At 39.5% G+C, this 12,317-nt stretch overlaps 1 protein-coding gene across 1 annotated transcript in view; it reads left to right on the forward strand.

Annotated features, from left to right (window-relative positions):
- Window positions 1-12,317, forward strand: part of ptprfa (protein tyrosine phosphatase receptor type Fa) — a 373,454-nt gene that overhangs the window by 211,552 nt on the left and 149,585 nt on the right. Inside the window, exons 9-10 of the mRNA XM_032525794.1 lie at window positions 1,917-2,053; window positions 3,595-3,739. Coding sequence (XP_032381685.1) covers window positions 1,917-2,053; window positions 3,595-3,739 — 282 coding nt within the window. The remainder of the gene's footprint in view (window positions 1-1,916; window positions 2,054-3,594; window positions 3,740-12,317) is intronic.

The raw sequence follows: 12,317 nt of genomic DNA on the forward strand, positions 1-12,317 counted from the left end.
TCTTGTTATGAATTGATACTATAAATAGAATTGAAATGAATTGAATGATTGGCCAGTGTTACGTGGGGTTGATTTTCTCCAAAAGTTGAGTGGTTCCCAACTTTTCACCACAGGCCCGCTGCGTGTCTCCCCTTGTCCAAGCAACTCCTAAGAATACAGTATATCTGTATCTTTAGCTGCTTAAGGTTCAGCAGCTAGCTTTGTCTGCTTGTTATGTGGTGCCAGTGTCGCCAACTATTCATCTGAATGCAAACTAGCTTAAGTGGGGAGAAGTTTCTGGAGGAAAACATGTCAGACACAAGTTATTAGTTATTTTCTATGTCTTAAAACTTGCCTGGAGAGGATCTTTGAGAACAAAAATGCCACTTTTGCAATTTTAGATTACATAAAAGCGACCGTGTGTTTGGGAGTTTGCTTGTTTGATTGACAGAAGTCTCAGTTCGTAGATGAGTTGTGATGGTTGCTGCTTTCTTGTCTCAGCCTTGCTCCACCGCACTTTGCCATAAGAAGGATTTGTTTGGCTCCAGTAACTGACAAAGATGGTAGCAAGTAATAAAGCCAAGACCATGCTTCAAGCAATCAGAAAACACTGGTTTGGCTGTAATGATGGCATTTCAATCAGGAGAGACATGTTTGCAGATATGCAAATAAGATTTATTGTACAGCTCAAATAAAATGTACAAAGTCCTTGGCGATTAGACTCCATCGCTATACAAGTCTTTCGTATATGTATATAGGGGTAGAGAACCATCAGCCCCCCCGATTGAATCTAGACACCGGTGGTGGCGACGAAGGAGCCCGAAGACCAGACCAAAGGAGGCTCTGGTCCAATCAACTGGAGTAGAGGACTGGAAGGTGGGGTGGTGGGTTGCACTCTTTGCCTGCAACAACAGCTGATAGCAAAGAGAGAAACAATTATTTCAAGCAAGGTTGTGTCTTTGTGATTGGCCCTTGCCATTTGTGTATCATTTTGATTGGTTTAGCAAGAAGGTGAACGCCTCCAACAGCTGATTCGAATTAGGTTAGGTGACTGAAATACATTTCAATCAGGAGAGACTAGTTGCAGAGATGTGACGCCTACACACGCATGATGAAATATACATTTATTAGGATAACAGCTGAATTGATTTAGGAGTGCATCAATTAATAGTTAGGTCTTCATGAAAGAATTTACTTTGAGCTGCGTTTGGGGAAACTGTGGCCTGACATATTATGTAATGCATTACTAATTGGAATTTAGTTAAACATTAACCTTGTGTGGGGACTTTTTCACGCCCGTAGTCCCTGGGCAGGTAGGTAAAACAATAAATGTTAAATGCAAGTGAAGAACAAAACATCAGAATTTTACAATCGCATTCACGCCTAATCCACAATAATACAAATATGTGCAAAGTTGCACCAATACAATTATCTTGGGCTCAAGCGTTCCGACATCCTAAAACCAGTCCAGCCCCATCCCTCCCCAAAGCTATGAAATCAAAATCCTAACCCCACAATACAATATCCAGAGTTTTGTCAAGCATGAAAGGGTTTCAGGATTTGTAATGAGCTGTGTTAAGAGAGTGTTCCACTGACTTATGATGATTTGCCATGTAAGCATCACACACCTCAGCAAATTCATGGCGGTCCTGGACATGAGAGACTTAGTAGACAACTGTCAGTAAGACTAAATCTCAATTACCTTAGAGGATTTAAAGGTGATGGAATTATTTCTACTTCCTCAGCTTTGTTGCTGTTCTGAATACTGATGGGTATTGACTGCAGCATTTTACTAAACCCAGCTTCTCTGGGCCTGAATCTCCCATTTCCCCTCTTGACTCCCTTACTTTGAATTTCCACCTCTGACCACAACGTTTATTGTCTTGGTCTCTGTTTCTGTTTATGAGTCACTTCATGTCTTTTTTTTGTGCCTCCAGTTCCAGCTCAGCCGTCTGGTTTTGAGGCCGAGGCCGAGTTGGACTCACGCATCATGCTGTCCTGGCTTTGGCCTGTCCAGGACCCCATTGTTAGCTTTGAACTGCTCTACTGGGAAGACAGCACTCCTACAGACAAGGTAAAAAACACCTTAAAAACATCCATCCATCCATCTTCATCTACTTATCCGGTATCGGGTCGCGGGGGCAGCAGTTCCAGCAGGGAACCCCAAACTTCCCTTTCCCGAGCCACATCAACCAGCTCCGACTGGGGGATCTCAAGGCGTTCCCAGGCCAGGTTGGAGATATAATCTCTCCACCTGGTCCTGGGTCTTCACCGGGGCCTCCTCCCAGCTGGACGTGCCTGGAACACCTCCCTAGGGAGGCCCCCAGGCAAAACATGTTTCTGCCAATGAGGGGGTGTGATTATAATAACTATAATAAACCTTATTTATACAGCACCTTTTATACAAAACGAGCAGTTCAAAGTGCTTCAAATTGTAATTGTAATTTCCCTATTGGGGATCAATGAAGAGTATAAATGAAATTACAGTATAATAAATTATAACAAAGTGAAACACTTGTGTGATAGGTTAGGTTTTTTATTCGTATTCAAAGTAAAATTGAATGTGCAGACAGGGTACAATAGTCCAAGTAAAAAACAAAGGCAAACGTCACCATCATCCTAGAAGACATCTGAACAGACCTTAGACCTTGCATGCTATTGTTGTTTCCTCCTGCATCCAGCCCTGATGGAATAATTATATTCATTATAGTTTCATTCAAGTCTCATTTTACCTGTCAGACCTCAGAATTGCTGTTGGCTTTGTTTGGGTCGATGCTAAAACCACACTTTTAAAACGGTGCTGGTGTCTAAACAATGCCAGAACCGATACTTTAAAAAACAAAAAATTAATAAAGACGGACAAAAAAGAAGCAATTGTTGCCGACATTAAAGAACATTAAAGACGTAATTACAATTACCTATATCACCAGTAAATTGCTGTTAAACAAAAAAAAAAAAGATGAGAAAAGGGTATTTTACAATACCTTAGAATGCACCACGAGGCTTACCAGTTTCAAGTGAACGCACCATTATCCAGTCTGTGTTTTTTTTTTCTTACAACAGCAATAACGATTGTGGTAGTTTGTGTCTTTAGCTGTAGACTGTTGTACGTCCCACTGTTGGAATCCTCTACAGTGAAATACAGTCACACTTTACACTGCTAAGCTATCAGCATTTTGACCACATTTAATCCAGCTACTAGCTACCGGTGGGCTAACATTACCTGCTAGCTTGACATGCATCAAAGCTTCCATTTCCTTAAACTTCCGTTTTTGAACACCAGACAGCCACAGAGGCATTTAATTGGCACCTAAATGAGGCACCAAAATCTGCGTTGCTATTCGGTTTAGTAAATATCAGTCATGAAGGCATATTAGAACCAGATTTTGGTACCCAACTCTTCTCAGAATGATTGCCTATGAAATAATGTTACCTTTTTCCCCCAAAACAGCTTCAAATCAACATCAGCATTGGCTCCTTCTGATAATCAGATTTATCTTAGGGTAACATACAAGAGGAATTTAGTTAACTGTGTTGAAATTGTACTAAATTAAATGATTATAAATATATATCCAATAGTTCAATATGTGTTTCATGGTTTACATCTTCCTACAGCATCATGAGACGTTCGACCCAGCGGGCTCCCATGCAGTTGATGGACTTAAGCCAGACACACTCTACATGTTTTCCCTGGCAGCAAGATCAGAGATTGGTTTAGGAGTCTTTACTCAGCCAATTGAGGCCAGGACGGCCCAGTCCAGTAAGTACTCCCGCCTTCTAATGTCCCTCTCTCACGTGCGGTTCAGGTTATTCTCTCCGGAAGAAGAGAAAATATGATTTGTTGTTGCCTTTAAGTTCTAGCAGATTTTATGTGGTTACATATGAACCAAGAGGAGTCAACATGTATTGGTGATGTCATCCTGCATCATCATGGAGACCATGAGGAATCAAATGGAGACGGGGGCAGCAGGTCATCCTGCACTTTAATGTAGGCCTGTAGCAATGTGTGTGTGTGTGTGTGTGTCTGTGCGTTTGTGTGTATCTTTCTATCTCTTCTCTGCTAACTTTCCCAGCTGGAAGAAGCATCAGATTGTACCTTACGCAAACAGTCAGCAGCATTTTAGCACGGATGCTCACAAGTCTATGAGCTAAAGTCCAAGTCATTTCTCAACAGATACCTATTACGTAGGTAGGTTGTAGGTTGGGCAGGGAGGGGAATAACTGTCAGCCTATCAGCCGTTTCCTTAAAAAGAAAGATTGTTCACGAGGCTTACATCTCGACTACGAGTTGATTCAAAAGTCCTTCGCGACAAGTCTCAATTCAAGTCTAAAGGCACCGAATGTGCAAGTCTGAAACCCTGCATTTTATGGAAAGGTTTCTCCTCCATGGGGATTGTCCTAAAAGTTCTCCGGAGTTTCCCTGACCATGTTTGGGCCTACTGTTACAAAAGATATATTACTCCCAAAATGAAGCTGATTGATTAAAAAAACACAGCATGCTTTTTTATTAGACTGCCAGTGTCACGGTCACTGGTAGTCATTGTTTTAATAGTTTAGTTGTAGTTTTAGTTTATAGTTTATTTGAACATAAAAAAAAACAACAACATTAAAAAAGATTATATACATGCATTCCTGCATACATATATAATTAAATGACATAAATAAGGTCATGTACTTTTTAGCACAGTCTTCCAATTGAAAGTCATTCAAACCACACAATTTTTTCCATGTTCAAAAGGGTAAAGAAGTTGATAACAACTTATCAAGTCCGACCCCCTTTCTCTACTTTTATCCTTTAGTAATCTATTCTTCAGTTATTTACACATTATTATTTACACCTAGACACAGATGCATACATACACAAACACTTATAACCCTCTTTTTTTAAATATATTAATATATTATATTATACATACCAGCATATAAATGCCAAGAAACCATACGTCTACTACAATACCATCACTTCAAGTCCTTTTCGTATCCCTTTAATATATTCATTTTAATAATCTCTTGAATTACTCATTGTTATGATGATTTCATCTCTTCACTGCAGCTGTTCCAAAAGTAACTCCTTTAGTTGGAGATGCATGATATTAGCATTCGTTCTTAAGGTTTTGTTTTTATATCAATATTCCTCTTAAATGATGTTTGCTCTCTCTTATTTGGAACAACCCTTGGACACTGTTTGACATGATGTGTTATTTATTGTACATAATTTGTGCAGTTTTAAAGTCAACAATATCTCTGAATTTAGTGCTTTTATTTAATAAACATGGATTAGTTGGTGCTCTAATTGGTTTTATTTACAATTCTTAAGGCTCTCTTTGAAGAATGAATATAGGTTCAGTGTTGTTTTGTAAGTGTTTCCCCATACTCCAAACATAATAGGTAAATGGAAGTATGAAGGACAATACAGCATATATAATGAGCGCTGGTTTAATAATAATTGGTTTTATACAGTATAGCAATTGATTTAGATATTTTACCATTAATATAGCGTATATTGGCTTCCAACATAATTTTTCGTCGATTATGACCCCAGAATTTAAGTTCTTTTACTCTTCAATTTCAATATCATTTATCATAAGTTTTTTGTGTAAGTTTGTGTTACGATTACCAAAATATAAATTTAGTTTTACTTAAGTTTAGTGTTAGTTTATTAGCATAAAACCAGCTCTTCATCTTTTTTTAATTCATTTTCTCGCTGAATCCAAGAGTTGTTCACAATTTTCCCCAGAACAGATTAAATTAGTATCATCAGCAATAAAATTGTTTCATGTGTTTTTGACACCTCCCATATTATTTATATACAGTTAAACAACAATCCCCAACACTGACCCCTGGGGGACCCCACAGGTGATTTTCTTTATCTTTGATTTATGGTTTTGCAATTCAACATATTGTTCTGTTCTGTAAGTAGCTATTTAACCATGAAAGTGCAGTCCCCCTAATTCCATATTTGCGTAATTTCATGATCAGTAAATTGTGGTCTACTGTATCAAATGCCTGTCATTGATTTGTCATTGTGTTGGTTGTCAATCTGAAAATGGCGGCTTTGACCTAATATGAGACGGCCTGAGGACAGACGCCAGAGAGTGGCAGGAGTAGTGACGGCTGACTGATGCGTTCAGGCACAGCAGTCAGCCATGTTTTATACGGCGTTTGGTTTTTTTGCCCTCAACATCTCCTTCCAGTTAGCACGGCAGCGTTTAGGGATAAGGTTAGGGTTATAATTTGTAATTTATACTCTTTATTGATCCCCAGTGGGAAAATTAACATTTACACTCTGTTTGTTAGTAATCACTAAACACAGGTCTGAAATACACACATGCTCAGGACCTATTCATGCACAAATTGACATATCTCAGAGTAAATGGGCTGCCAGCTGGACCAGCGCGGTTGGGGTGGGTGGTACGGTGCCTTGCTCACGGGCACCTGGCAGTGCCAAGGAGGTGAAGTGACCCTCCGGCTCCCAACCCAATTCCATATGGACTGAGCTACTGCAACCCCAAAGGTTAGCTGCCTGAAAGGCAACGTTGGAGGTAAAAAAAACACCATCAAGCTGTTTATACTTACAGAGGAGGAATTGTAAATGACTGTGAACTCATATCAAATATACATGGATACATATTGGTACTACATTGCCTTTATACATTCCCTGTAAAGAAAAGATTCAAATATTGGAAACAACACATAATTATTACACACAACTATTAATTATTACAAAGGTAACAAAGGTTGAATATGATGATTTGATATGGCTGGCAAAATGTAGATTTAATATTAATTAATACTGTCCTTCTAAAATCTTATATGAATCTGAATAGGGGAGCAGACGCTCCTGTTCTGAACCAGCTCAAACTATTATAACACAGTAAAGCTTGCAGCAATTCCAAGCTCGCAAAATGTAATTACCAGTGTAGCATTAGTTACGTGAAGAATTCTTTTCCACGTGTCAGTCATGCGTGATTTTGCTGAACATGCAACTCAATTACAAAGTTCAAACACAGGCAACACAGGCAACAACAAAAGAAAATGTCATTCTAAAGAGTTTTTTTTTTTCTGTCAGGCGTAAAATCCGTTGTTCCACCCGAGCCATCCTTCATAGACACCATAGCATCGCTTGATATTTTCTGATCTTTCTGCTGCCTTTGCGTAACAAATCACCAGACGCTGCACATTTTGACAAATGGTCTAATAAAGGCACTGAGTCGATACAAACGGAATATTATGATGTAAGACCAAGGAAAAACAGACGGACTGTTGCACAGAAGGACAGCTTTTATCATGACTGCCATGTCTCTTTGAAATGATAGTTTGTCATATGAAACATGGCATCGAGTGGGCTTATGTGCAGGAATTCTGCTGTTCCACACTGACACTAATACTATTAAACACCTTTCATTCTGAACTTGGCTGCATAGTGAGCATTGCATTGCTGGCTCTCTGGCATGCTGGGATATATGGACTTGAACCTGTAGTATGTATGACAGTAGAATCCAAGCCCTCTTTCTTGTTTTACCTGTCAGGTGTGAAAGCCTCGCTATTCACACTGAAAACAATCTTTTTCACAACTCTGATGTTTTAGTCTCCCATCACTCCTCAGGCAGTCAAACCTGTGGTGTCAGGAAACTAAAGACTCTGACCACTGCTGTCACTTACTGCTTGTCTAAATCCCTTCCATAGTTTCATCTATCTGCTGTTCTCTTCTGCTGTCTCCTTTCTTCCGTTTATTTACAGTATACTGTATAGCTGTCAGATTAGGATTCTTAACATTGACAGGCCATTCGAGGAGAAAACCTAGGTGATATCACAATGTCATGTTTTGTTTTTAGCAATGGCAGGCGGCTGTCAAAAGTCAACAAGTTACTATTGTTAAAGTGAGAAACTACACACATCCAATGGACCTCTGGGCCGCTGCGAAGCACATCGCAACCACTTTTTTGTTATTTTATTTATTGAATAATGACTCAGTGAAAGGATGTGGAGTTAAAGTGCTAACCCTGCATTCATACAGCTGTTTTTTTTTTGTTGCACAGAATTTAACAGTTACAAATTGACAAGGGTAATAATAAAAGCGAAGATGTTCTGTGATTGATGTACCAAGGTGAACTCACCCAGTACACTGACATTGTACTAGTCCCGCCCACCGCAGCTCCCAATCACTCACGCTGCCCGTTCATTCTCTCCCACAGCTCAAGGTAGTAGTATTAATGGATTTGACAGGTTCATGGTGCACTATATTGGATATGTCCCTCTAGATCTTAGAAATAAGGATAAGGTGTGCAGACAAACAAACAAGCAAACAACTATTTATTTTAAAGATACAGAATTAAAAAAGGGTTCCTAAAAGAGATATGGGCAAAAATATTGCACTGTGGTTTTTTATTTATTTTTTATATGTGGAATCCAATTCATTAGCAAGGTAAAGGCAACAGTCATGAGCGTTAGCTCTAGCATTGCTCACTTTATTCTGGGGTGAAAAAGCACATTTGTTAAACAAAAACATTACAGGGGATAAATGTAGCCAGAGAACAACTGCAATAGCAGTGACCACCCTGCTCATGCAATGGTGTTACTAACGTTACCACTGTTACCGTAGTTATTCCTCTGAAAACATAACGGAACACCAACAGTAGCTGCAGGGGATCCCATTTGTCCGATCTGTACAATCGATGGGGTGGCCGTATCCTTCAGCACCTGGTCCGTGTGGCTAATTCCATTTTTTCATAATAATCATCCACAGTGAAACGTTCTGAGGTGGCTACAGGTGTATTCGGATCCATATCCAGAGCAAGTATAGCCATAGATTCAGCGGTCAGGAATTCTGCGAAACATCATGGTATTTCCAGGTCTTCCCTGTTTATTGTCGCAGCAAACACCCATGAGTGTAAACTATGCTTTTAGTATCCAGTAATTGTTGACTCTTTTACTCCAACTCTGATCTAACTCCAGGCGAACTCTCTGCTCCGTGACCGGGCTTCTCAGGTGCTGCGAGCAAATCACTCCGCCCCAAGTAGCAGAAGTAGCAGTACTTCACCTTTCTGAGAATATAGTTCCCAGTTAGTATGTGGTTAGACAATGGCTGTGTCTCAAGTGACCTTGTTATTAGTACACCCTGTGACTATACAAATCACACATGTAAATAGGAACATGTTGGCGTTTGTTTGTCACTTTTTGGGAGCAGTAGTTAGTTGGAGAGTGTTACCTCCGGTATATGTGCTAAGCTAAGCTAATGCTAGGGGCGTCACACAGAGTTACAGCACGCACGGAGATGAGAAGGGTATGTATGTACTTGCCTAACTCTGGGGGATACGGTGAATGAGCTAAAGTCCCAATAGGTTGGCGTGTTCCTTTAACTGAACAACTTCAGAGTCATTGGAATGGTTATACAGTATGGCTTTATTTGAGTTGAATGGTGGTCGTCTCGCTTCTTCCTAGCACCTGTGAGCAGAAAAAAAAAAAACAGCAACTTTTGGCCGGCAAGTCGCTGGACTCAGCGTCAGGAATTATTGCGTGACATCAGGTCTAGCTGTCTTGCTTCACGGGAACTGCACATACATGCCCATTCAGGAACCGGCTAACAAGGTAGCAATGGAGTGATTTTTTTTTTTTTCACGCTATTGTCATGTCATCGTCAAAAAACAACAGTAGAGTCAGACACAAGGAAACATAGGAGCTGCCAAATATCTATTCCGAAGTTGTTGGGGGGGCTCTCTAGAGGAAGAAATGATGAAGAAATGGCCATAACTGCATAGCGCCTCTTTAACCAAATCCTTCATTCTATGCAGTTTCTCAACATGACACCACTTTGTTTTTATCCCACTAAAATAGCATTCTTTCCTTGTTACGTTCATTTTTTTCTTGTCCAAATCCAATTTGTTTTCTTTCACAGCCACCTGCCCTCTACTCCGAGTTTTTTTTCCATAACCCTGTTTCTATTTGTGACTTTAATCAGCTGCAGCGCGTCTCCCACTCATGGGTCTCTGTCTCTTTGATCTATTGCAACCCTGCATGGACGTATCCAAAGGTTCTTGTATGTGTGATGGCATTACGGGTGTTCTTGTGCGTCTCTTTCAACTTGTCACAAGCACATCTGCTGCAGGCGAACAAGCCAGCCTCCAACACTGTTCAAACAGTAACCTCGCTGTGTCCTGGCGCTCTGCTGGGCTGCCCAACCACAGGCGAGCATGATCACAGTCCCCTGTGTTATCTCTCCCACCTGCTCCACACAAATCTCAACTGTTTTGCTGCTGTGTTTTGTGGAATCCTGATCTTGTGTTATCATTGTGCATGCATGCATTCATCCGTACCTGTTTTACTTTTCAGTTGGTGAAACTTCACACCGTGTTACGCCCTATTTCCACTGTATGGTGCATTCCTGTTTTGGGTTTTCCAATGCGGATAGCAACCCCTAGAGCTGCAACAAATCCAAATTCTGCTGTACCATTAGTTGTCTGAGAAATAATTGCGAAAATCATATTTTTAAACAGAACACATTTCTTTATTTATTACTTGTTCAAACAAATTCAAGTTTAGAACAAATCCCAGGATACATCTTTTGGTTATATCTGTTATGCTACCCATATAATAACACAAATACACAACTTATGATGATGTAAAACATGCATGAAACATTATCATAACTGTATCCACCCGTTGTTATTTGTGTTGCTACGAACAACTAACAATGTAAGTAATAATACATTGCATAGCCTGACAAATAATCACTTATATAATCACAATTTGGCATATCTAAACATAAGAAGGAATCAGTCATACGCCTTAAGACCTCAGCTAATTAAGCACTAAATTGGGGTTAAACAAAGAAACCGTGAAATGATGTAATAATTGTTAAAGACCTCGTACCCCCTCAGGGATTCTCAGCTGGTAGCCATTGCGACGACATCATGCATGACCTCTTTTTTAATGCGACTCGTCATCAGTAATGATTTATGCACCTCATCAATGGTAGGCATAGTGTGCGGCAGTGGGTACGTCTACAGCTCAACTACCAAAAAAATAGATCATGATTTTATTAAACAAATATATCCATTTATCAACAGTAGGCCAACTGTAACAACTGAACCCTACGCGTTACAGTTATGTGAAAACTAGTTGGGTGAAATTATGAAGGATAAATGATTGAAACATCCAGCATCACTCTGAGTAGTGGTTGAATGATTGATGACCAAGCCATGACTGCTCAATTCTTTGGAAATATTAACAATTTCCAATTTTTGGGGTTGCTTGTGGCTCAGATTCAGAGTGGTCTCTCCTTAAGGTTGAAACCCACATTTCAAAGTGTCCCTGAGCAAGACACTGAATCCCAATATGTAGCTGTCTACTTCTCCTAATAATGGGTTGAACTGCAGAAATAAAACGTCAGACTGTGTGTGACAATAAAGAATCCATTTTGTTTTATATAATTTACTTTGGAACATAGATTGGGAATCGAGAAAGGGGTACAGGAGTTCATCTGACAGGGCTGTGGGGCCAGATAGGCTATACACCAAGTGTATGGCCTATCTGGCCATGGAACCTGGGCTGACGTATTACCCAAAAAAAACTTACAATTTACAACTTTTGCTAATGGAAAACTCAAAAGAGCAATTCGAGTAGAGCCGTGCCGTACCATGCAGTGGAAATGCAGCGTTTGTTACATGTCTATGTGAGATCAATGTTGTTTTACAGAAAGGTAGCCCGAGTGTGAAGTGTCACCCATGTTTTTGTCTGACCTCTGGACTGTGAAGATGACAAAAACCAAAGATAGCAATTCTCAGAAATGTTCATTTTTGTGTTAATTGGAGAAGAAATCACCTTTATTGTTCAATGCAAATCCTAACAATTAACCATCCAACCATCAACCCTAAAAAGTATGTATTTATATATAGTTGATTTGATTAATATGGTTTGTAGAGAACATTTTACTACTCAAATCACAATTTTAAATTTACATAATGAGGAAAAAATTCATATGCAGACACCTTTAAGATAATTGGTGGTTGGTTTATTACATTTTATTGTCATAGTTTTAGTCACTGGTTAACCCTTGTGTTGTCTTCCCACCGACCTGGAAATTTAAAATGGAAAAACCTTTTATCGAGGTTATGGTTGCCTTGTTCGACCCTTTTGTGGCTTTCCCTCAAACGTTTGTCGACTTTTTCTGAGCCTTTTGAAATTTTTGTGGGTTTTTCCCCAATTTTTTAAGCTTTTCTTTTTTTACATTTGTCACTTTTTTGACCTGTTACTTTTTTTGACATCTTTTCACATTTCTGTCACTTTATTTGACCTTTGTTCACATTTCAGTAACTTTTGACATTTTTCACTTTTTTTTT

Source organism: Etheostoma spectabile, chromosome 9, assembly GCF_008692095.1.
Source record: "Etheostoma spectabile isolate EspeVRDwgs_2016 chromosome 9, UIUC_Espe_1.0, whole genome shotgun sequence".
NCBI classification, from domain to species: domain Eukaryota; kingdom Metazoa; phylum Chordata; class Actinopteri; order Perciformes; family Percidae; genus Etheostoma; species Etheostoma spectabile.